Genomic DNA, 26,627 nt, shown 5'->3' on the forward strand with positions numbered 1-26,627 from the left:
AATTCACATGTCATCATTTATAAACATACTCACCTTTCATTCTTGAATAACATATACATTTCATACGTACCTGAATCGGATACTCATTCACATTTTCATTCCATTCTCAATATTGCTCGTTGAACCTTTCGGAATAAATAAGGATACTCGGATAGCTCGGAAAGCTTGCACAATACCAACGTCCCAGATGTGGTCTTACATATGATCAAATATCTATGCCACTGTCCCTGACAGGGTCTTACACGAATCATATACGATGCCAATGTCCCAGATATGGTCTTACACATACATCTCAAATAGATGCCAACATCCCAGTCGTGGTCTTACACGAAATCACATATCGGAATCCTATGTCATGACATTTGTATCCTAACTATTCCTATGGTTCGTACGGGGCTATTCAGACGTCATCACATTATTGAAAATTTCTCGAATTTCACATATTTTACTTTCATATCCATTCACCATAATTCAAATATCATATAAATAATAATAATTCAATTTAACACATTTATTTGTATATCGACTTACCTCGTACGGAAATGAACGAATACAAACGGCTATTCAACTACTTTCGATTTCTCCCGATCTAATTCTGTTTTCTTTGGTTCTTAATCTATACACATTCAAATTTAACTCTTTTATTCACCAAACCATTCAATACAATCCATTTACGCATATTTAGGGCATTTTATAAATTAGCCCTCACATTTTCACATTTTGACATTTAAGTCTTTAATCACAAAAATCACAAAATATACAAAATTTTCATATACCTATGCTTAGCCGAATTTTCCTTTAGCTCGTATAAGCCCACATATTTCATTTATTTCATATTTTAGTCCCTCAATTTCTCATTTTCACAAATTAGCCCAAAATACTCAAATTCATCAAAAATCCAAACATAAAACATATTAATCCAACACATATCTTTCATTTTTCATCAAATATCATCATAAAGCTCACAAAAGCATCAATGGAATATTTCAAAATCATCATCAAAATTTGAAATTTAAGCATGGGCTTGATGAAACACAAAGCAATGATCTCAAAAACGTAAAAATTATCAAAAACGGAGCAAAAACGAACCTTAAATCAAGCTTGGACCATGGCCGAATGTTCAAAGCTCAAGTACCCTATTTCTTTTCTAGTTTTCATTGGAAAGATGATGAATAATGGCTTTCATTTCTTTTGTTTTAATTAATAATAACATATTAATCAATTTCCAATTTTACCCTTAATGAATAACCTTTATAAACTTATAATGGATGTCCATAAATGTCCATTGTCACATTCAATGGTCTAATATCAACATAAAGACCTCTCATTTAATGCCTCATAACAAAAAGACACCTTTAACAAATAGCAAGTCACTTTTGCATTTTATGCGATTAAATCCTTTTTGCAAATTAAGCACACAAATAATTGAATTTTCATACGAAACTTTCACACATGCTCAACCACATATTGTAAACATGGAAAATAATATTAAAATATTTTTCTGACTCAAATTTGTGGTCCCAAAACTACTATTCTGACTAGGGTCTAAATCGAGTTGTTACATTCACTACACCGAAATAGAGTTTTAGCGGCGTTTTTAGCGGCGTTTGAATAGAAAACGCCACTAAAAATCGAATAGATTGAGTATTAGCGGCGTTTTCAGTAAAGCGCCGCTATAGATCCACCTATAGCGGCGCGTTAATAAAAACGCCGCTAAAAGATTAAATACACAATATGAATTAACTATGGGAAAGTTAATTTCATTTTAGTTACTTAATTATGAAAAGTTACACTTTGATAAATAAACTATTTAGAAGTTTTCATTTAATTAAATTACGAAGATGTTAAAATCAATGTTATGGCTTTCTCTAAACCTTAATTAAACCCCTAAAATCAATAATCCTTTTACATCTCAAACCCTAAATCTCTAGTCATAAACCCTAAATTGTAAACCTTAAACCCTAAACATTAAATCTTTAATCCAAAACCATAAAACCCTAAATATAGACACTAAACCCTTAAGCCCTTAAATATAGATTCCTAAATCATAAAACTATAAACCTAATATCACTAGACCCTAAATTATAAAACTTAAAACTATAAACCCTAAATCCAAAACCATAAAACCTTAAAGCTGAGACAACAAACCCTTAAACACTTAAATACTATATAAATCCTAAATTAACTGTAAGAATAAATAATATATATATATGGATATATATATTGATATATATAGATATTAATGTAAAAGAACGACACAAACATATAAAAAATGGAAACCACATTTCAATCTCTATTCTCTAAATATTCAAATTATATATTACCATGTAATGTTTTATTAAAAAGTCAATAACATTAACTGTTTAGATTAATTAATAATATTATAAAATATATAGACTAAATGATATTAAAATTTAAAGTATATGCAAATAAATTTAAAATTTAAATATATTAGAGAGACTAAATTAAAATTTAACCATGTATTAATAGGAAATAATAATAATAATAAAAAGAGAAAAAAAGGAGGAAAAATTATTGTCATAATTAGTGGCGTTTTAGCAAAAAACGCTGCCAATATGTATAGTTCAAACTATGTCATTTTAAAGCTTAGTTCTTAGTGGCGCTTTCTAAAAAACGCCACAAAACATCTATTAAAGAATGTAAAACGGCGTCGTCTACACCGTTGTTATTAGTGGCGCTTCCATAAACGCCGCAAAAGGTGAGAGTTACCGGTGTTTCATCTAGAAACGCCATAAAAATCTTTCAACAGATTGTAAAACAGCATCGTTATTACCTTGTTATTGTGGCGCTTTATATAAAAATGCCACAAAACATTTAAAGTGATTTCAAAACGTCGTCGTTTCGTTGTCTTTTATTAGTGGCGCTTTAATAAATGCCACAAAAGGTGTGAAATACCAGCATTTTCTCTAAAAACGCCACAAAATCTATTAATAGATTGCAAAACGACGTCGTTTTTTGGAACCCCAATTTCCCTTTACTTTTCCCCAGTTCAGTTTACCCCGACTACTTTTCCTTTTACTTCGTCTGTTTCAAATTTCCCATTACTTTCAAGCCCTAATTTCAGAAATCCCCTATAATTTCCCCCAAATAGATATCCTCAAATCGTTTTCCCCGAAGTCCCTTTGATTTGCTCTGCTATCAGTTGTTTTTCCATAACCCCAAATCAAAATTTTTGATTTTTGGACCCTAAAAGCGTCTGCGTCTGTGTCTGCCTCTTCTCTCTGCCGCTGTCATTGGAATTTCGAGTCCTATAGGTATTGTTACTACTTATATGGACACTTTATTTAGTTTAATTTAGTCTCTTTGAAAATGGATAATGAATGTCACCTTTGTGACTACAATGTGATGTTACTGTTTTTTTCAATCTTGTGATTACAGTTGTTGTTATATTGATGCATATTAAGTTACTGTTATTAATAACCTCAATCATGATTGGAATAATTTGGATATTTTCTTCTCCTTTTTTGTGAAAGTAGATTTAAAAATTAAGTTTTAAATTTTGGAGTTTTAATTTCGATGTTCATAGAGTTTAAGTTTTAGGATTTTGTGTTTCTGTTTCAACTTTTAAATTTTGGGAGTTGAGGGTTCAGGTTCTGTGTTTCATACATTCCTCGTTTATGTACGTGAAGCTGTTCTACATCATATCATGACGATGTACAATTGTTATACTTGCTTATTTCAGCAGGATATGGAATTAATGTTGAGAAATATCTTGATGCTTTCTCAGAATATCTCATGGCCAATGTTGGAGGCATCAATACTTTGCTTCTAAAGCCATGATGGGTTGAATATGTCATCTCTCGTTGTTGATCGGGGACAACATTCATGGTTTATTCCTAAAGGAACCCTTAAGCCTGCTTTTGGTGCAATTATTTCTAAAAATATTTGAAAATTTTGATTTATCTATGGAAATCTTGGTATAGGTCATTGTATTCCTTCTGCAGAAAAACAAGATAATCTTAAAAGTCGCCTACAGTTAGCATGTAAATTGATAGGTTGCAAGTGCACTTATGGAAAGACATATCTGTCTTATTCCCCCTCCCATTCTTCTCATCCCTTCTATAGAGTACATGGAAATTGAAGTTATATCCTATAGTGGAAAGTTTTGTATCTCTAGACTGTGCATATCCAATATGATTAAATAAATGAGTGTATATATATCGATAATCGATTGATATTTTTTTGCAAAGGCTTCTAACTTTAATGCTTGAGTATTGACAAGAAGATGTTACCATCACTTATTTTAATTTTTGAGAATGAAATGCACCCACTATACAATAATTAATTAAGACTCGCAAATATTTGATTTTCAAATTCATTCACCACTATAATTTATGGTAATCTAAAACCCAAATTCCTTCTCAGATGTGTGAAGTGCATTTGTGTGTTTTGTAGGTGTTTTAAATTTGAGATTGGTTTGTGATAGGGTGAGATATAGTTGGGTGTTTCATGTGGAGCATGTTTGTTGACTTGGATGTCATAGTTGGGACGTATTATCTCCTTGTTTGTCCATTTGTACTGCAAGTTATGGTGTTTGTTCATGGGCAACTTAGAAATTTTAGTGGTTCTCAATTAAATGCAGCATCATCTTCATCATTATTATTAATTTTATATATATAATTTTACAAATATACTATAGTTATACCTTATCTATGAATAATTTATTCCTTATTAAGAAAAATAAAAATTGAATAGCGAAGAGTTTAATTTATAATATATTTAGTTTTTATAACTTGTATTATTTTTAGTAATGATTAGGAACTTTTATTGGTACTCATTTATTATTTTAAATAATATTGCTTGGTATTAATAATATGAAAGTAAAATGATATTGTATATATATTTTAGCCATTAATTATATTGTATATTGAATAGTATGACAAGAGCGACGGAAAATTTATTAAAATGAATGCAAAAGTAAATCTAATGACTTGGAAAATAAAGCTATGAATAATTAAAAAAAAGAAAGAAATTGTAAAAAAATTCTTACATCACCCTTTTCTTGTGAATAAAACAAGATATTCTAGAAGTGGACATGGTTACCATCCTAGACCTAATTAAAATTGAAATTGTCTGTATTGCTTTTTGCTTTTTGCGTTTATAAGTAACAGTTGCTTTTTGCTTTTTTAATCTGTTTTTTTAATATAACAGATTTGCCAACTGCTTCAAACTGGGTGAGAAAGGTGTGGAGAATGATATAGATGTTGATAACAGCACTTCAATAGAGGAAGTCTGAATCAATTTGGTCGCTGGACTAAAAGACTATCTTCAGGTCAGCTTCTTCTTCTTCATTTGGATAGCTATATGCTGAATAATTAATCATGTGTTGTCGGCCTTAACACCAAGTCTCAGTAGTACTCCCCCACTGGCATATATAAATGTTTGCACAGGTATTTGCTCGAGTATCTGTCTGTATGGGGTGCTGGGTTTTAGTCAGAGAGATTATCTGTCTGTATTTTATATATGTGCCTAATAGTAATTTGCTCGAGTAAATTATCAAAAAAGAATCTCATGTTTCAATTTGTGCACAAACAACTGGAATGTTTTATTTTGCAAAATTTCAATAAATGTTTGTACAATTGCAAAGGCATTTTCACGGGGAGTGGTAGCTGAATCGAGTCTATACGGATATCAAAAAGAATAATATGAAGTATAGTGTGGTGGTTGCTCATTTTATTCATTAATCATATGGTTAAGTTTTTAATCTCTACTAATAAGAATGAAGCACATTTTATGACCAACTATTTTATGAAGTAAAATTATATTGTATACTAAATATGGTACATATACTTTAATTCCTTGGTACTGATATAGATAAAATTTTTATATTTGCTTAAACTGAAATATATTTGGTGCTACTCTTATAATCTTACATCTGTTCTAGGTACTATCGAGCACTGAATTAATATTTGGGGCAACTAAATACACCATGACCATTGACATCATTCTAGGTACAGGTTTCGTTGCTAAATTTTTTCCTTATTTCTATGCATTTTCACTTTAAATTACTTTACAAATATTACTTTGTTGACTCCAGCCTCTGTTTGCTGGTGAGGGTGGAGTAGACCAGGTTGTTGAAATTATTAAGGTACGTTTTATTTCAAAATTCTAATCAATAATAGTTTTATCATGATGCTTTTGGAAAAATTAATATTTTGGGGTTGCGATTTTGTAAAGATTTAATTGCTGGTTTTGCTTGGAGCAGAACTATTTTGTTTCCAAATTAATTTTAAATTTTTGGCTTTTGAAAGTATTTTTAAATTAGTTACACTATAATAAGTTTTTAATTTGATATGTTTTCTTTATTATTTGAAGTATGAATAAGTATGAATAAGTTTTTATATTTGGTTCAACTTAATTATTACTTGATTCAACTTAAGTATGAATAAGTATGAATTAATTTTATTACCATGTAGCTTGCTTGTCCATTAAAATTACAATAATAGTTGACCTTCTCACCAACCTTATTTTAAATATTTTAAAGATTCAAAGTATATAGGCTAGAAACTTGACAGGTTGCCTTATATCGAGCTGTAAGATATAATGGATCCTCCCTAGGTGTAACAACGCCACGTATGATGAATCTTAAAAAATTCAAAAAGACTTGCAAAAAGTTCTATTGAGCTCATTTACTAATTAATTTTATTACCATGTAGCTTGCTTGTCCATTAAATTTACAATAATAGCTGACCTTCTCACCAACCTTATTTTAAATATTTTAAATATTCAAAGTATATAGGCTAGAAACCTGACGGGTTGCCTTATATCGAGCTGTAAGATATAATGGATCCTCCCTAGGTGTAACAACGTCACGTATGATGAATCTTAAAAAATTCAAAAAGACTTGCAAAAAGTTCTATCCAGCTCATTTACTAATTAATTTTATTACCATGTAGCTTGCTTGTCCATTAAAATTACAATAATAGCTGACCTTCTCACCAACCTTATTTTAAATATTTTAAAGATTCAAAGTATATAATTGGACACTGACGGGTTGCCTTATATCGAGCTGTAAGATATAATGGATCCTCCCTAGGTGTAACAATGCCACGTATGATGAATCTTAAAAAATTCAAAAAGACTTGCAAAAAGTTCTATCCAGCTCATTTACTAATTAATTTTATTACCATGTAGCTTGCTTGTCCATTAAAATTACAATAATAGCTGACCTTCTCACCAACCTTATTTTAAATATTTTAAAGATTCAAAGTATATATAGGCTAGAAACCTGACGGGTTGCATTATATCGAGCTGTAAGATATAATGGATCCTCCCTAGGTGTAACAACGCCACGTATGATGAATCTTAAAAAATTCAAAAAGACTTGCAAAAAGTTCTATCGAGCTCGTTTACTATTGAATATTATTACCATGTAGCTTGCTTGTCCATTAATATTACAATAATAGTTGACCTTCTCACCAACCTTATTTTAAATATTTTAAAGAATCAAAGTATATAGGCTGGAAACTTGACGGGTTGCCTTATATCGAGCTGTAAGATATAATGGATCCTCTCTAGGTGTAACAACGCCACGTATGATGAATCTTAAAAAATTCAAAAAGACTTGCAAAAAGTTCTATCGAGCTCATTTACTAATTAATTTTATTACCATGTAGCTTGCTTGTCCATAAACTTACAACAATAGCTGACCTTCTCTCCAACCTTATTTTAAATATTTTAAAGATTCAAAGTATATAAATTTGGAAACTGACGGGTTGCCTTATATCGAGTGTAAGATATAATGGATCCTTCCTAGATGTAACAACGCCACGTATGATGAATCTTAAAAATTCAAAAGACTTGAAAAAGTTCTATCGAGCTCATTTACTATTGAATATTTATATAACCTTAATTTATTTCCAATTTACTTATAAAAATTAAACTACGATTCTTTTTTATATTATTATAATCAAATTAGTATTTTTTTTATATTAATAATGTTTGATTTTAATATTTAATATTTTTAAATGTCTTTAAAAGTTATAACTAATTTTTATCAAAATAGTATTAATATTGATCATTACTTAAATAAATTACATAACTTACATAACTCATATAACTTACATAATTTACATAACAACTTACATAACTCACATAACTTACATAACAACTTACATAACTCACATAACTTACATAATTTACATAACAACTTACATAACTCACATAACTTACATAATTTACATAACTCACATAACGTATATAACAACTTACATAACTAATACATGTAGTTTAATCTAATAATTTCCTTAAAAGCATATAGTTTAAAGTTCAAATTTCATAACTTACATAATCTACATAACTTACATAAAACATAAAAATATATCATATCAAGACTTACATAATAAACAACTTACCCGTGTAACTTATTGCCAACTTTAGACTTCAACAACTACGAAATGGATAGGACTTGGATGAATTTCTCAAGGGCAAGCAACGAGTATCAAAATGGGGTGCAATCTTTTTTAGATTTTTCATTTCACAATTCAAGCCAAGAGAATATGATTCTTTGCCCGTGTAAGAAGTGTGGCAATATCTATTGGCATTATCGTGAAGTTGTCTACGAACATCTAATTGTTGATGGCTTCATTCGGGGGTATAAAAAATGGATTTTCCATGGAGAGTGTACACCTAGTGGAGCCTCTTCGACAATTAATCTGGGTTATCCTTATAGTGGTTATCGTCAGTATGTTAGAGAAGATGACATGGAAGGTATGATGCGGGATGCATTTAATATGCGGAGTGAAGGTTTCCAATCATTTCCACCAAACTATGTTGTATCCGATGATTATAATATCGGTGGGAATACTTTTATGGAAACGGGAAGAAGTGTACCGGATAAACAACCGAATGAAGAAGCGGCGAAGTTCTACACGTTACTTGGTGAAATGAATGAAGAACTTTATGAGGGATCAAAATTTTCGAAAATGTCATTCTATATTCGCCTTTTCCACTTAAAATGTTTGGGAGGGTGGACCGGAAACTCTTTGACAATGCTGTTAGAGCTTTTGAGAGAAATGTTCCCGTTTGCAAAAATCCCTCAACATGTAAAGACATGAAGAAAGTGATAAAAGATTTGGGCCTTGGGTACAACAAAATTCATAGTTGCCCAAATGATTGCATGTTGTATTGGGGTGATCGGAGAAATCAACAGTCTTGTCATGTTTGCGGTAAATCTTGTTGGATGAATAGAGATGCAGAAGATGTTAATGAGGATGAATATGGGCCACAGTCAATAAGGAAGCCGAACAAGATTTTGCGATATTTCCTGCTAATCCCAGGGCTTCAAAGGCTATTCATGTCGTCAAAGACAGTCGAGTTTATGACGTGGCATCATGATCAACGAACGGATGATGGATTATTAAGGCATCCTGCTGATTCTTTAGCATGGAAATCATTTGACAATAAATTTCCAAGCTTTGCAAGTGATCCTCGGAGTGTAAGGCTCGGGTTAGCATCTGACAGATTTAATCCTTTTAAAATCATGAGCACCTCGTACAGTACTTGGCCTGTGGTCCTTGTTCCTTATAATTTGCCTCCATGGCTCTGCATGAAGCAATCTTCTTTGATATTATCTATGATTATCCTCGGAGAGAAAGGCCCCGGAAATGATATTGACATATATCTGCAGCCACTTATTGAAGAGTTAAAACAATTATGGGCGGGTGTTGAGACGTATGATGTATTGAGAAAGAGAATTTTTACCTACGTCGTTGCTTTGCTTTGTGGACAATTAATGATTTCCGGCATATGCGAATTTATCTGGTTGGAGTACCAGAGGACATTATGCTTGTCCTTGTTGTGCTGCTCAAACGTGTTCACAATGGTTATATAATGGGAAGAAGTTCTGCTATATGGTGCATCGTCGATGGTTAGATGAAAACCATAGCTATAGATTTTAGAGGGCTTTATTTGACGGTACTGAAGAGTTGAAAAAAGCTCCTGAGCAGACCATTGGATTTGAAATCTTATTCATGTTAAAAGATATGGATTTCAGTTACGGAAAGCTGAATCAACCATCTAACAGGCAAACAAATAGATGATCGAGGGATGAATCTGATGATGAATCTGACGAGGAGGATGACCCTAATGAGGCAGACTTGTGGAAGAAAAGAAGCATTTTTTTTAGTTGCCTTATTGGGAACATCACATATTACGCCACAATCTTGATGTGATGCATATTGAAAAGAATGTCTGCGAGAACATCATCCAGACAATTTTGAACATCGATGGTAAATCAAAAGATAATCTTCAGAGTCGACTTGATTTAGTTCACATGGGAATTAGGCGTGATCTTCATCCCCAAGTACGTCCTAATGGAAAATATTGGTTGCCGCTTACAATTTTTGCAATGCCAAAGGAAGAGAAAGAAATGTTCTGCACAGTGTTGAAGGATATAAAGGTTCCGGATGCGTATGCATCAAATATATCTCGATGTGTAAGTCTTAAATATCGAAGACTATATTCATTAAAATCACATGACTATCACATCTTGATGCAAGATCTACTTCCAGTTGCTTTACGGTGCTGTATGTTAAAGAAGGTAACGTCTTGTATAATTGAACTGTCCAATATAATGAAAGCAATTTGTGGCAAAGTTCTGAATGTTGAAGAACTTGAAAAAGTACAAGATCGAGCCGCTTTGACATTATGCAATTTGGATAAGATCTTTCCACCTTCCTTCTTCACAATTATGGTGCACCTTGTCATTCATCTCCCTCGTGAAGCAATAATTGGTGGGCCGATTTTCTATCGTTGGATGTATCCAATTGAAAGGTGCTAATTTATTTCAAAGGCATTCCACCTTTATACCTATAGTTACCAGTTTTGATAATGTTGTATATGGTGTTTAGGTTCCTTAGCAAATTGAAGTCTTATTGCCGTAACAAGCGTTATCCGGAAGGATCGATTGCTGAAGACTACTTGGCAGAGGAGTGTATGACATTCTGTTCTAGATATTTAGAAGATGTTGAAACAGGATTGAATAGACCAAGTAGAAATGCCGGACTCAATGATCCTAGCTTGGCTGAAACTTATTTATTTCAAAGTTATGGAGAACCAATCGGCAAAGTTGAAATTACAGAATTAGATGACCGATCTTGGATACAAGCACATAGATATGTTCTTTTCCACCACGATGCACTTGAACAATTACGCAAGTAAGTTCTAGAATATGATAAATATTCATCTTTTTTTTATTTGTTTATTTTTTAACAAATTAAACATGTTTTTAACATAGTGAGTACAAACAAGTCTTAAGATCTCGTTCACGCTCACGAAGATTACAACATCGCGAGATTAATAGGTTATTCGCAGAATCTTTTCATGAATGGTTAAGCCAAACGGTATGCAACTCAACATTTTATTGACAAATAATAATGTTTTCTCATAACATTTACAATTACTCAATTTATTTTTGATTCAATAGGTTTGGAGTGGGAATATCGTTAATGACGAAGTTAAATGGCTTTCCCAAGGTTCGAATCGAATAGTAAAAAGATATAGTGGCTTCATCATGAATGGATTCAGATTTCATACCAAATATCGCGAGAGATTGAGGAGAACTCAAAATTATGTAGTTGTTAATTCTTTAATTACAAGTTACGCTAGTGCTAGGGACGATAATCACGCCGAGGAAATGTGGAGTATTACGGACTTCTAACCGACATTATTGAGTTGGATTACTGTGGAAAATGGAAAGTTATCTTATTTCGATGTGATTGGGCTGATGCTAATACTGCTCGCAGAATTAAAAATGATCAGTTTGGTTTTACAATGGTGAATTTCTCTCAATTAATTCACACTGGAGAACATTTGATAGATGAGCCGTATGTATTTTCTTCTCAAGTTAAACAAGTTTTTTACTCGAAAGATTCAATTGATGAGGGTTGGTATGTTGTACTCCGAAACACCCCTAGAGACTTATTTGACATGGGGAATAGAAGTAGAGATGACATCGTTGAAAGATCAGAAACTTTACCCTTTCCAGAACAAAACTTAAATGAAAATATCCCTAGTACTAGTACACAATTTCAATGGGTTCGTCGGGATGTGGACGAAAATATTTACGATTTATGATGTAGTAAGATTTTATGAGTTTTTATTTATATGTAATGTTATAATTTTAACATTGGTCATGTTATATAATTTAACTATTTTATATTTACTATTGTTGTTATTTCTTACTAAAATTTTAACTATTTTATGTGTTGCGGGAAAAATGCCTAGAAGAAGATTAAGAGATTTTAGTATTGTGCGAATACTACAAATTCGAGAAGAAGTAAATCTTGAGCAATGACAGTTATTGGATCTTCAAGCGTCTTGGAGACACTTGACGAGTCTGTGGAATTTCAAAGTAATGTTAAGTTTATTTTACAAATTGTATTAAATTTTATTCTTGATTTATTTTAAATTTCAATATAGTAATAATATATTATTTTTCAGCTGAAAATGGTCGGACGCTAGAGAGGTCGAGGACATACGCTCTAATGATTTATATAACTTAAATTACATCGAGCGTGTCAAAGTAACTAGAAAGCTTGACCATGGTCACTGTTGGACAAGAAGCTCGACTTTTAGCAGGCTATTTGGGCATTATAGCACGAAATGCCAATATGTTGCCCATCAACTACGAATCATGGCATAACATGCCTGATAGCAATAAAAATCAAGCTCTCTTTAATATTAAGGTAACAAAATGTTAATGTAATTTATAATACTTTGGTTTAAGTTTCATTTATATTTACTTCCTAATTAAACTTGTGTTTTTTAGGAGAGGTTTGCTTTAGAGGTCTCTGATGCCTATATCAAGAAGGCATTGGGTAAAAAATGGAGAGACCATAAAAGCATTTTGAAAAAAGAATATTTTAAAAAACCCATAAGCCTCGAAGAAAAATTGCAAAATGTCCCACCGAGAATGCTGAGGTACCAATGGGAAGATGTGGTTCGATTTTGGAATTCGAAGAAAGGAGAGGTATTATGTACTTGCAAACTCTTATAAATTTTTGGTTTATAGTATTTACTATATATGTAATAATAATTTCATTATGTAGGACCGTGAGCGAGTTGGAACAAGCGTGAGCAAAAACAAAAATTTACGCATACCTGGCGGGATCGAGAAGTTTTGCTTGTGTAGCTCGGCCGAGGTACTATGGATTTATTAATTCTATCAAGTATTAATGACTTTTTACTATTAAATAATATTTACTACTATATTGTAGGAAGCCTCGTCGGTCAAAAGTTGGGCGCCTTGACTTTTTGACATTACATATGAGAAAAAGATGGAACTCCGATGACATCTCGAATTGCGAAATTATGGTATATTTACTTAATAAAATTTGATTCATTATAAATATTTATAATATTTAATTAAATCGTTTTATTGGTTTAATTTAAATAATGTTATGTTGTATTCATTTTTATTGTATATTTCGTTTCTAACTCTTTAACTGATTTATTAGGAGAAACTAAAAGATAAGAAGGCAGAGTATGAAGCGATCGCTTATTGATAATTCTGTTAATTTTGAGGATATTGATAATGAATTATTAATGAAGTTTTGGGTCTGAAAGGTATGGTGGGTTAGATTTCAAGGATCCGGTGTTAACCCGACCCAATATTTTGGATCCACCTCGCACCAATACATGCCTTCCGGAGTCAAAGTCAAGTGAAGTTCGAGAGGCTAAAAGATCGAGATAGTTCAGATACAAGCTAGCACAGATGACCAAATTTCTCAACTTAGAGCGAAGGCGGCATGAGAGGCGAGGAGGCGGCGGCGAGGAGGCGAGAGCAAGAAAATACAATGAACTCCAGCTACAACTTCAGTCTATGATGACTATGTTCCAGCAATTTCAAAATCCCCCATCTTAGACATTTGTTTTCTTGTAACTTTTAACATTATTATAAGAATATTTTGAATATTCATTTACAATTTATATAATATATTTTTCGTATAATTTTGTATTATTTAAATTTGCGGGTTTTGGTTGGATTTTATGGTATATATTTACTGTTTTTGGTTGAATTTCTTGTAGGAGGGTTGGATATAAGTGCAAAAATAAATATTGCAAAACTGGGCAAATTAGCGGCGTTTTTATAAAAAAGCGCCGCCAAAAGTCCTATTATTTAGCGACGTTTTTCTAGAAGCGTCGCTAAAAGTCTTAGTATTCAGCGGCGTTTTTCTAAAAGCGCCGCTAAAAGTCCTGGTCTTTAGCGGCGTTTTTTAAAAAAGCGCCGCTAAAACTCCTGGTCTTCAGCGGCGTTTTTCTAAAAGCGCCGCTAAAAGTCCTGGTCTTTAGCGGCGTTTTTTAAAAAAGCGCCGCTAAAAGTCCTGATCTTCAGCGGCGTTTTTCTAAAAGCGCCGCTAAAAGTCCTGATCTTCAGCGGCGTTTTTCTAAAAGCGCCGCTAAAAGTCCTGGTCTTCAGCGGCGTTTTTCTAAAAGCGCCGCTAAAAGTCTTGATCTTCAGCGGCGTTTTTATAAAAGCAGCGCTAAAAGTCCTGGTCTTTAGCGGCGTTTTTTAAAAAAGCACTGCTAAAAACCATGACCTTTAGCGGCATTTTTTTCAAACAAACGCCGCTAATTTTACCGACGTTACATATAGCGACGTTTTTTGCGGAGCTTAGGGAAGCGCACCAAAGGTAAAAAAAACGCCGCTAAAAGTCTGTTTTCCTGTAGTGATTAAGTGCCTTAAGTCTTGAAGCAACATGGAACATCTCCATAATGTACTTACTCACGTTTCCTTGACCCTTATATTTCATAGACATCAAAGAAGTTAGAAGTGATGTCATCTCAACCTTATCAGTTTTAGCAAAACATTTCTCAATTTCGTCAAGGAAACCCTTAGCCTGAGTAATCTCTTCAGATTTCGTGCCTTTCCAGGCTTTTGGAATGTTGTGCTTCATGATCATTAGACTCATGCGACTTGAATGATCTCATCTCTCAAAATCCCTTTTAACATCAAAGGTGCTTTCTGCAATGAAAGGTGTGGGATGTTCTTCCCTTAGTGCAAGATCTATGTCCATACAACCAAACACTATAAGTAAGTGCCTTTTTCATTTCTTGAAACTAGTCCTATTAAGAATAGATATAATATTGATGTTAACAGATATTGAGGCAGCAGAAGATGAACTAGGTGAATATAAAACAAACATAAATAAAAACAAGCTCACATTAATATTCATAGTAAACAATAGATTCAAGATAATGGCTAATCCCATTTCAAGATACCAAACACAACATTGATATTAAGTCTTTGGGCAGTAATATTAACAGTAAGCGATACTCTTGTCGTAGCAATCAAACATTGACAATAAATTATGTCAAACAATTAATCAATCTTTGGACTAATTTATTGCTCACATAAAGTACCCCATAATTGTCACACATTTATCACCACAGACGTCGTTGAAATTCTGTCAAATATTAACTTTCTTTTGGGTCAATTAATAAACACATGAATCACAAAAATATATAATTATTTTGATATTTTAAATAAACTAATCTACGCAAAAGAGGTCACTTTGGTGACATTTTGTTTCAACTAATCTATTTAAAATATTAAACATCCTTAATAAAATCCTAAAGCCAAAATCTGAATTTATTTGTTTCAAAATATTTTAAATTTAAACTAAAGTAATTTGAATAAAGGTAAATCCCATCTCAAGATATCAGACACCATTAATATTTCATCTTTGGACAAAAATATTAACTTGTAAGTAATATCTTATTTTAGTAATCAAAGATAGACAATAAAAACATGTCGAACAATCAATCTTTCTTTGAGTCGGTTAATTGCTCACATGTAAAACCGAATAATCGTCACATATTTATTACCAAAGTTGCACATGTAATTTTGTTAAATATTAACCCTCCTTTGGGTTGGTCAATATTAATGTAGCTTAAATTACAAGCACACAACCTTTTATATTATGCGATTGCAATTAAAACATTCTAATCAAGAAAATGCTAAAAAATCAAATCTATAATTAATCAAAACTGAAAATTTCAATATTAATCTATAACCGAAACACCAGAATATCAAAAATTGAATTCATAAAATCTTAATAATTCGACATGATGAGATCCGGATGCCACTTGTTAGAATCATAAAAATAATATTTGATATAAAACTTAACAAATCATAAATCAGGATTTGTCATGTCAAATCATCAAGAATAAATCTAAATGCAGAAGCGTACCTGAATCTATGAGTTTCTTGAAATCATCTGATCTTATGATTTTGATCTTTTAAATTATCACACAAGTAATTTTGAGAAGATGAAAAGATGAGATATTAGAAAAGTTACCTATGTATAATTTGGAGACCATAATCTTAATATATAAATTTTGCACAATAACCCTAATTTCTAATCAACCCATCATTAATTAGAAAATAGTTACTAGAGTGTCTAAACATATAATTACTCTTATTGTAATGTAATCTCCATATTTTACAACATCTAAGTCCAGTTGAATATTCAAAATATTAAAATTATAAAAATACAAAAATTATAAAATATAGAAAATTTATAAAGAATCATAAAATTATTAGACATATAAAATTAAAATTTAATCAGACCCGTAATTATTCCCTGAAAACGAACATTTTCTAAGTCGTTATTCAATTGCGAAGTTACATGACACTTAAATTGAAGCCTATCAAGACTTTGGCATAGAATAACGACTTAAAATTAAATGGTTGCGGTGGAAAACATTCTACCTTTGATGTAACTGGAAAGTTCAAAGTCTTTGGTAGTCTTTATCTAACATTTGCCTGCATGTTTATATAAATGGGTCCACAAAAAACAATGCTATAAAGAAGTGGCCCTAATTCTACTTCACAAAACTTCTTCCTCGCTCTCTCGTTTTTTAAAAAGAAAAGGGTGAAATCACTTAATTATTTCCGTTTTATTTTGATTATTTAATTATTAATATTTTTTGTTTTTAGTTTTTAATTTTTCAAAATTAAATATTTGAGTTACGTTTATATTAGTTATCTAATAGAAGTTTAACGCGAACATTGTTTTATTGATTCAATAAAAATTCAACCTCTAATATTCAATTTAATCCTAAATCTAAAAAATTAACAAACTTAAACGCTGAATATTTACAAAATTTACTATTATAGTCCTAGTTATAAAAATATAAAAATAATTTTATTTAAAATCATAGCAGAACACGGGCAACGCTATGTGATACACTGAATATCATCTAATATATGTCACGGTACTGACACTCATTCCCAATCATGAGTCTTTAATTAACGGTTTAGGTAACCAATTTTTTTTTTGTCATTAAAGTTAGTGCTCAAATTGATAATGTTAATAGTGAAATAACCGAGTTCAAATCTCTTAAATGGTCTAATCTTTATCAATGTAATTTATTAATGACATTTGATAAATTTTATAACTAAGAATAATTATAAAAAAAGTTTTATATGATAAATAACATAATAATAAATGATTTATAAGTAGTTGTAATATTAATAGTAGCTAAACAAATATAGAAAATATGCAATAATAATACATGAGGAATAAATTATCAATAATGTACCATAATTTTCATAATATCTAAGTGGAATTATACTTTAAATCTTTCTAATATAATATTTACGAGGTTAATTCATTAGTTTACATGTTTTAAATTAAAAAAATTATGAATTATGTTAAGTTATACTTAATTTTGGGCAAAGTGCAAAAATAATCACTAAATTATTGACTTGGTTCAATTTTGGTCACTCAACTATTAACTTTCCGATTTAATCACTAAACTTTTCAAAATCAAATATTATAGTCACTCTCCTATTAGTTGCCTTTAGATGAGTGACAGAAAGCTGCCGTGAGCTTTTTTTTTATTGGTCTAATAATAAATTTAACCATTTAATGTTTAGACATTCTATCTAATTGATTCTAAATATGAAAAATTCAACAAATTTAGCCTTCAATGTGTATCAAATTTGTCATTTTAGTTAAATTCTAAAAAAAATTTAATAAATTTAACCCTCAACGTTTACAAAATGATAAATTTTGATTTTAAAACTTTTCATAAAATTTTAAAAATAGTTTTGTTAATCTGGATTAATTATTCATAAAACTAAAGTGAATTTAAATAATAGATAACCGAATTTTAGAGTGGATTTGGATAATGGAGATTTGATGGCTAATATCTGCAAAACCAAACACAAAATCACAATGATAGAATTGACAAGCATCTGATATTGAATGCAAAGACAGGGAGTGAAGAGATCAAATAACACAAAGATGCCTTGCATTGTTCAAATAATGCTACACCTGAAAATCAACTTGAAGAACTAGCATGGAGTTCAACAATTTCCCCTGACATCTGAGATTGAATTTTGGCTTCATCATCCATATACAGACCATGCTCCTTGAGTTGCAGCAGAGAGATAGCTTGGAGACGATCTGCTACTGGTCTTTTCCGGGAAAGAAACGCTTGAGACACACACTTCATTGCTGGTCGGAAGTTTGGGTTCGACCTTAAGCAAGCAAAGGCCATTGTTGTAGCGAAAACAATATCCTTTGTGACTCTTCGATCGCTTGGAAGCGGTAAGCGTGGATCTAAAATATCACTTAACATTATATTATTGGAAGATGATGCGGAAAATGATACCAAGAGGTCACCAGGATGCTTTCCCATGAGTGTTTCAAGTGCCAATACTCCAAAACTATAGACATCACATTTTTCAGTTACAACCATAGTATAAGCAAGTTCTGCATTTAACAACAAAAGAAACCCAATTAAAATATAATCGTTAAAATAATTTAAAAGATCGAAAATCGAGTCTTTATAACAAAAGAACTCCAGCACTTGATAATTCATGGCACTATATGCATAAACTGTTGCTAATCTTTAACCACAAGCAATTTAAAAATAGCTAATATGCCACTTTTCATTATGGTTAAGAATCGGGGTCAAGTTTTCAATACCTCAAAGGCATACTTACAACCCAAAGTAGAATAACAAAACAAAAACAGACTCAAAGCTTAGAAACTTGACCTGGTGCAATATAACCGTAGGTGCCAACAAGCATTGTTTGATTAGACGAATCAGGATCAATGAGTCTAGCTGTGCCAAAATCCGAGACACAAGCCTCAAGATTGGAGTTCAATAAAATGTTATTGCTTGATATGTCTCGGTGAACTATTGGTGGGTGGCAATCATGATGCAGATAAGATAAAGCACATGCTGTATCTTTGATTATCTTCACTCTTTTGGTCCAATCCAGCTCCATTGCTTCATTATCATAGGCGAGAACACAAAATAAGCTCCCTCGAGCCATGTATTCGTAAATCAAAAACATGCAACGATTATGGAGACAAAATCCATGAAGCTTCACTATGTTCTTGTGTCGTATTTCTGATAATATTTTTGCCTCATTCTTGAAACTCTTGTCAAAAGCTAGGACCTCTGCTTCTCTACGATGAAGTTTCTTCAAGGCAACAATCTTTCCACTTCGTAACTGCGCTCTATAAACACTACCATAACCACCAGTCCCAATACAGTATCGGATGTCAAAGTCGTTGGTCGCCTCAATGATATCTTCAAATGCAATTCTTCCATCAAAGTTCAAGATTGAGAATAAATCTCCATTTTTTGTGACATTTGGTTCAGGAATGTTATCTTTTGCTCTGGATCTAAGGAAGAGTAAGACTCCTAAAGCCAAGAAGGCCAAAAAACAGAGAACGGGAAGAATGATTTCAACAATTTTTAACTTGTTGCTTGATGTAGAAGGGCAAGGAGAGAAACCTCGTATGTTTCCACATAAATACTTGTTTCCCCAAAATGAATCAGATGAAAATTCACTCAAATGCCCTGGTATAGGACCGTCTAGAGAATTATAGGACAGATTGAGCACATACGACACCCACAAATATGCAGGAATCATGCCTGTTAGATTGTTGTGGCTAAGATCCAAAACCTGAAAGTAAAGATCGTTATCAAATTGATGCGGTATTTCTCTCTCGATGAAGTTATGACTGAGATCAAGAGTATAATGAGGGCAACTGAAGACTTCAAAGGGAATGCTTCCAGTTATATGATTGTTACTCAAAGACAATTCTTGTAAGTTTGAGCAATTTCCAATTTGAGATGGAATAGGTCCAATCAAATTGTTACTGGAGAGGTCAAGGAAACTTAAAGCTTTCAAATTCTTCATTTCTTGTGGTAAGGGACCTTCTAAAAGATTGGAATCAAGATAGAGAATGCTCAATCTGGATAAATTAAATATTGACAAAGGGATCGAACCATTGAGCTTGTTTTTACTTAGATTCAATTCAGACAAATCCTTTAGGTTTCCAATTTCACGAGGAATTACCCCAGTGATTTGATTAAAGGATAAGTCCAACTGTTTTAAATTGGTTAATTTGCCTAAGGTAGAAGGGAAAGGACCACTAATTTGGTTTTTGGATAGGTTCAACATTTTTAAAGTGGTTAAGTTGCCCAAGGTAGAAGGGATAGGGCCAGTAATTCTATTATGCGATAGGTCCAACAGCTTCAAACTTTCCAAGTTTCCACAGCCTGAAGGGATAGAACCTTGAACAAAGTTTCTGGAAAGATTGAGCCCTTTTAAACGTGTAAGTTTTCCAAGGGATTGAGGTAACTCACCTATTATATTATTGTAAGAAAGATCAAGGTGCTCGAGAGAAGATAAAGCACATATTTGAGGCGAGATGCTTCCACTAACCGCAAACCGTGAACAATCAATGCTGGTGATGCTCCCAGCTTCATTGCATGATATACCTACCCAGCTGCAACGTTTGTGAGTGTCATTGCTGTGCCAACTCCACCAATCTAAATGAAGGATAGCTTTTGCTTCCATTTCTAGCTCGGATGTTGTGACTAATCTGGTAGAACCAGTACCCAAAGTTGGAAAAATGGTGACCACGAGTGCAATCGAAACATAAGAAAGAACAAGGGTAGTGCAACAAAAAGGTGAGGCCATCTTTAAGCTTAATTTTTTTTATAGGCTGTGATAATAATAATGGTTAGTGATTTCCCGGCTAATCAATTAACCCAATATGGATCAAATTTATTGCTTTCGAAGTCAAGATCTTCCTCTTATCTTTTGGTTTGGGCTCAGTCGTTACGGTTCGCCATAAGAAGCCTATGACCCACGTGGAAGCCACTACTGTCCTCAAGCAGAATTTCTCCATTCCTAGAGACACCCCCAAAGATGGTGGGCCAAAGTGAAGTCAAAACTGCTCCGCTGATTATAGACTTTTATAGTCATTACTTCTTAAATTTTAGTTGAAGGTTCAAAATTTTGAATTATTAATTAATGAAAATTTTGATTTGTCATTTTTATTAAAATTTTTCTATTGAAAAATATATAAAAATAAAGTGAAATTATAATTTTATACAATTATTTTTTTTTTATTATTCACTGACTGCTGAAATCAAGGATTACTGTAAAAAAAAAATTTCAAACTAAACCCGAGTAGATTGTGTACCTCTTACAGAGATAACCCATCCATCTGCTGGGTCATTGCAATATGTAACCAAAATTATGAGTCTCTGGATGAACATAACTAGTATTCATTTTATTTTTCTGCTCTTTCAAAATGATAACTTATTAGAATAAAAAGAGTCCAAAGATACTGAATTTAGTCAGTTACAACAGATAACAGAAGCTAAATCTAAAAATTAACAAATTTAATCTTTAATATTTATAAAATTTGTCATTTTAATCTTAATTATAAAAATTATTTTTATATATTGAAAGAATTGATAACACTATATATCATCTAATATATATTATGTATGGTACTAACTAAATGTGTCTATGAGTCGGCCTAGATTGGCCGAAAAATTATCTTAAAATTTTGACTAAACTCAACTCAGTATTAATTTTTTATATAATTTTAAAATATATATAATACACCATAAATACTAAAAACATTAAAATAAATGTTTCACAACAAATTAAAATAAATATATATATATATATATATATATATAAGTATACTTAAACAACACTAAGATAAATACAATTTAACAAGCAAATGTGAAAAATAACAACAAATTAACAATAAAACAAGATTATACAATATTCAAATAATAACAACAAAATAGTAGTAACATAATTTGAAATTGTAGCAAAATAGTGAAAAACAACAAGAAAATAGCAAGAAAAAAAATAGCAAATAACAGTAAAAAAAATTGATTTTTTTTGTATTCATACCCGGACTAGGCAAAAAAAACTTACCTAAGGCTCGGCCCGTTTAGAAAACGGGCTTTATTCTTTGCTCAAATCTATTTTTCAAGCCTATATTTTTACCCAAACCCTTCTACTTTTCGGGCAAGTCTTCAACCCGACCCATGGGCAGGTCTAGTACTAACATTAATTCACAATCTTTAGTCTCTAATAATTAGGTGACCTAAATTTTTATATTATTAATATTAGTGCTCAAATTGATAATTTTAATAGTGGAATGGTCTAATCATTATCATTGTAATTTATCAATAACATTTGATAAACTTTATAATTAAAAAATAATTATAAAATAGTATTATATGATAAATAACATGATTTATAATAAGGATAAATCTCAAAGCTATACATGGATTATGGTTTAATATGCAATTGTATATATTAACTTTGATTTGTGTAATTTTATAATGAAATTTTGATTTGATCCAATTCTTATAAATTATTAACACAATTATTAATATAACATCATTTTATGTTTATATATTGCATACATAAATAATTATATTTATTCAATACAAAAATAAATTGATGTATTTATTTCTTTAAATGCACATGAAAATTAAAGTTTCAAGTATATATTTGAACCATAATTAGAGTTTCACGTGTATAATTATATCAAATTAAAATTCATATATACAATTACATATTAGATCAAAATTCATATATAATTTTAAGATTTATCTCTATTTATATTAATAGTACCCAAGCAAATTATGGAAAACTAGTTTTGAGCCCTGCTTTCGCTGGGTTTCTAATTTTCTTTATAAAATTTAAGTTAATTAAGGTAAAAATTAATTTACAATTAAATCTTATTAATTATAAAAATAAATTTATGATAATTTTCAAAATCAGGTATGAATATAAGTTAATGTGTGAGTTGGTTTGTAGATCAATAACTTTAAATAAATTGTTTAAATATTAAAATAAATTGTTTAAATATTAAAATTTTCTTAACAAGTTGAATAAATTACTTTTTAAATTTTTCTTCTTGTGATTGGTGCATGACTAATTAATAAGATTGTGGTTCTCGACATCAATACCAAATTGTGTCTTTTAAGAGTTCAAGGATTTATTCAAAAAAATTCAATTGATTCTAGGAGTCGGCTTCTTAAAATAAAAATTTTTTCATTTAAGTTTTTAAAATTTTGAAATTTTAAATTAATAAAATTAAAAGTACACTTTAACCCTCTAAAATACTAAAATTTTGATTTAATCATTTAAAGATTATATTTTTATTATCGTAAAAGTTACAATTTAATTTCGACTTCCAATTTGCGCCCCTAATTAATTCAATGGAATGGTTTGGTATGAAAGGGTGTGGTTATGATTGGAGTAATGGGTTGTTGTTTTTCATTTTTCCCTTTGGAATGCTTTTGCTGCAATGATTTATGTTTGTAAGAGCTTATGGTTGAGTTCTATTTTTCAGCTTTGGGAGGTGGTGAATACATTGATCAGCTACTTAGTGAAATTACGATGATTAAGCTGGTGGTATGAAGGAATGACTTCATTGATGAGCTTGCTAAAACTGGACCTGACTGCTTTTCTTTTTTCCGAACTTGTTTCTTTGTTTTTTCTTATTTTAAGTTTTCCATGCTCATGTTGGGATCTTTTTATAAGGCAATGTTCTTTTTATATTGATATTAATAATATTAATATCTTGCTGAGCAAAAAAAAAAAAAAAAAAAATCTAAGTTACAGGTTTAAGTTCAGAATATAATTGGATAATCTGAGCAAGAGAGTATCTGTTTCAGCTCTTTGGTAGGCTTTCAATCAATATGATAATGCCCGCGATGTCGATGTGGTGTATGATAATTGTAAGAGGCTTCATAGATATTGCACTTTTGCTTTCGTTAGGTTCCAATTTTGAATCTAAACTTAGGAGGGTGATAACAGAGGGTAATGGTAGGAAGATTGATAGTTTTGTTGTTCAAGTTTCCATGTCAAGAAAATTGAGCCTGAAATGAGTTATGTTGTGAGAGATGATTGAAAGTCTGTTCATGTGGATGTTGGTAAGGAGACGAGGTCATATAAGGATATTCTCAATAGATTTGCTATGAAAAAACAGGAGCAGATTGTTTGACTGTCTAAAGACTCTTGGAAGGATTTTGGTGTTATCAATTTGGAGATTCAAGAGGGTTACTGTTGGAATTTCAATACTAAGAAAGAAAGAATTGTAGAGAAGAAAAGATAAATTTTGCAACAAAATTGTCTACTCAAGTTTTTTCACTCATCTATTTAGAACAATGTGATAAGAGTATTTATAATTAAAAAAAAACTCTTAAATATGGAAAGAAATAACAAAGTTTTTTATACTAATAAATGCTAAATATATCATCTTAATAAATACTACATCTTCTAGAAAGAAAATATATTTTGTTTAACTTGACTTGTAAGTAATCTTTTTAAATCCTGTTCATATTTTTTAGTCCACCAAAGTTGAAGTGTTCTCCAACTTTGCATTAACGGTCATCTTGCAACACTCCTCCTTGGCCTTCATGCTGCGAACACCAATTTTATCCCTCAACTCTTCAAACCTCGACTTTCCAAGTGGTTTGGTCAGGATGTCTACAAGTTGATCATCAATACTGCAATGGACCAAAGTCACTTCTTACTCTGTTCGACTTCTCTCACAAAGTAATACTTGATTTTAAAATGCTTTGTCTTTCCATGAAAGACTAGGTTCTTCGCAGTTGCCATGGCAGACTGGTTGTCATAAAAAATTTGAGTGGCTTCTACTTGCACATGATTTAAATCAAGCAAAATTTTTCTCAACCAAATTGTTTGATTAACCGTTGCTGCTGCAACTACATACTCAACTTCTCCTATGGATTGAACAACTGTTGATTACTTCTTTGAACTCCAAGAGAATTCTCCGAATCCTAGTGAGAAGAAATATCTGGAGGTACTTCGCAGATCATCTACTGATCCAGCCTAATCATGTTAATGTACCCAATAAGTTTTAAGGATTTCGCCATTGCGAACCAAACACCAAAGTCAACTATTCCTTTGACATAAATCAGCACCCTCTTCACCTCTTTGAAACAAGAAGTATCATAACAATGAATAAATCTTGACAACAAGCCAACTGCAAACATAATATCTATTTGTGTTACTGTTAAGTACAACAAACAACCCACAACGCTTCAATAGTAATTCTTATCAACTTTCTGAAAGTTTTTACTACTGCAGAGTTTTTTTAAGTGCAATAGGTGTGCTGATTGGTTTACACTTCGCCATGCAGAACCTTTTCAAAATCTTCAATGTGAAACTCTGTTGGTTGATGAAATTTACATTCTGAAGTTGTCGCACTTCCATCCCAAGGAAATATCTTATTTCCCTAAGATCTGACATTTCAAATATGTTCTCCATTTATTGTTTAAACTCTTTTACCAAGACTTGGCTGCTTCCGATCATCAGTAGATCATCTACATATAAAGAAACAATTAGTGAAGTGAGTTCACCAGTTTTCTTCACATATAGGGTAGGCTCGCTAAGAGTCTTCTCAAATCTTAAGCTCACGAAGTGCTCATTTATCCTCTCGTACCAAGCTCGCGGAGCTTGTTTCAAATTGTATAAGGCTTTCTTAAGCTTATATACCTTTTCCTCTTTTCCTTTAACTGCGAACCCAAGAGGGTGCTCCACATAGATTTCTTCCTACAAATAACCATTCAGAAAGGCTGATTTAACATCCAACTGATGAATTTTCCAACCCATCTATTCTGCTAAGGCTAATAATAATCTGATCATGTCCAGCCTTACTATAGGTGTAAAAGTCTCCCAGTAATCAATGCCATACTATTGATCAAAACTTTTCACAACCAACCTCGCCTTTAGCTTGTTGAGCGAACCATTAACATTTAATTTGGTTTTAAACACCCACTTGACGCCAATAACCTTTTTGTGTGATGGTTTGTCAACAAGTTTCCAAGTTTTGTTCTTATGGATCATGCTTATCTCCTCTCGTATGGCTTCTTTCTAGCCTTCTATAGTTTCAGCCTCTTCAAAGCTTGCAAGTTCAAGTAGTGCTACGTCAACTCTCTAATAGATCTCATCAATAGATCGCGTGCCCCTTACTGGAGTGTCGTCGAGGTCTGCTTCAAATAGCTCATCACCAGATTGTGACCCCAGCTCGTCATCATCATAATGGTTTTGTGAACCCAGTTTGCCCAACCTTTACTCAGCCTCAATGACATCCCAATTCCATGTTTTACTTTCATCGAATACAACATCCCTACTCGCCAAAATTTTTTTAGAGGAAGGATCATAAATTCTATTAACCCTTTCTATTATTGTTGTATCCAAGGAAGATACCTCACTGCGACCTCTTTTCTAACTTGCTCCTTTTTCACCTGTGGAACATGAACAAAATAGGCGTATCCAA

The 26,627-nt window shown here is 31.7% G+C and overlaps 1 protein-coding gene across 1 annotated transcript; it reads right to left on the bottom strand.

Annotated features, from left to right (window-relative positions):
* Positions 1-18,151: 18,151 nt before the first annotated feature.
* LOC108455586 (MDIS1-interacting receptor like kinase 2-like) lies at positions 18,152-21,038 on the bottom strand. Its single transcript, XM_053019212.1, has 2 exons — positions 19,033-21,038; positions 18,152-18,746 (listed from the first exon to the last, which is right to left on the bottom strand). Exons 1-2 carry the CDS (start codon positions 20,975-20,977, stop codon positions 18,313-18,315), a joined length of 2,379 nt encoding a protein of 792 aa, XP_052875172.1. The 5' UTR covers positions 20,978-21,038; the 3' UTR covers positions 18,152-18,312.
* Between the last annotated feature and the right edge of the window lie 5,589 nt (positions 21,039-26,627).

This window comes from Gossypium arboreum, chromosome 9, assembly GCF_025698485.1.
Source record: "Gossypium arboreum isolate Shixiya-1 chromosome 9, ASM2569848v2, whole genome shotgun sequence".
In the NCBI taxonomy this organism is placed as follows: Eukaryota; Viridiplantae; Streptophyta; class Magnoliopsida; order Malvales; family Malvaceae; genus Gossypium; species Gossypium arboreum.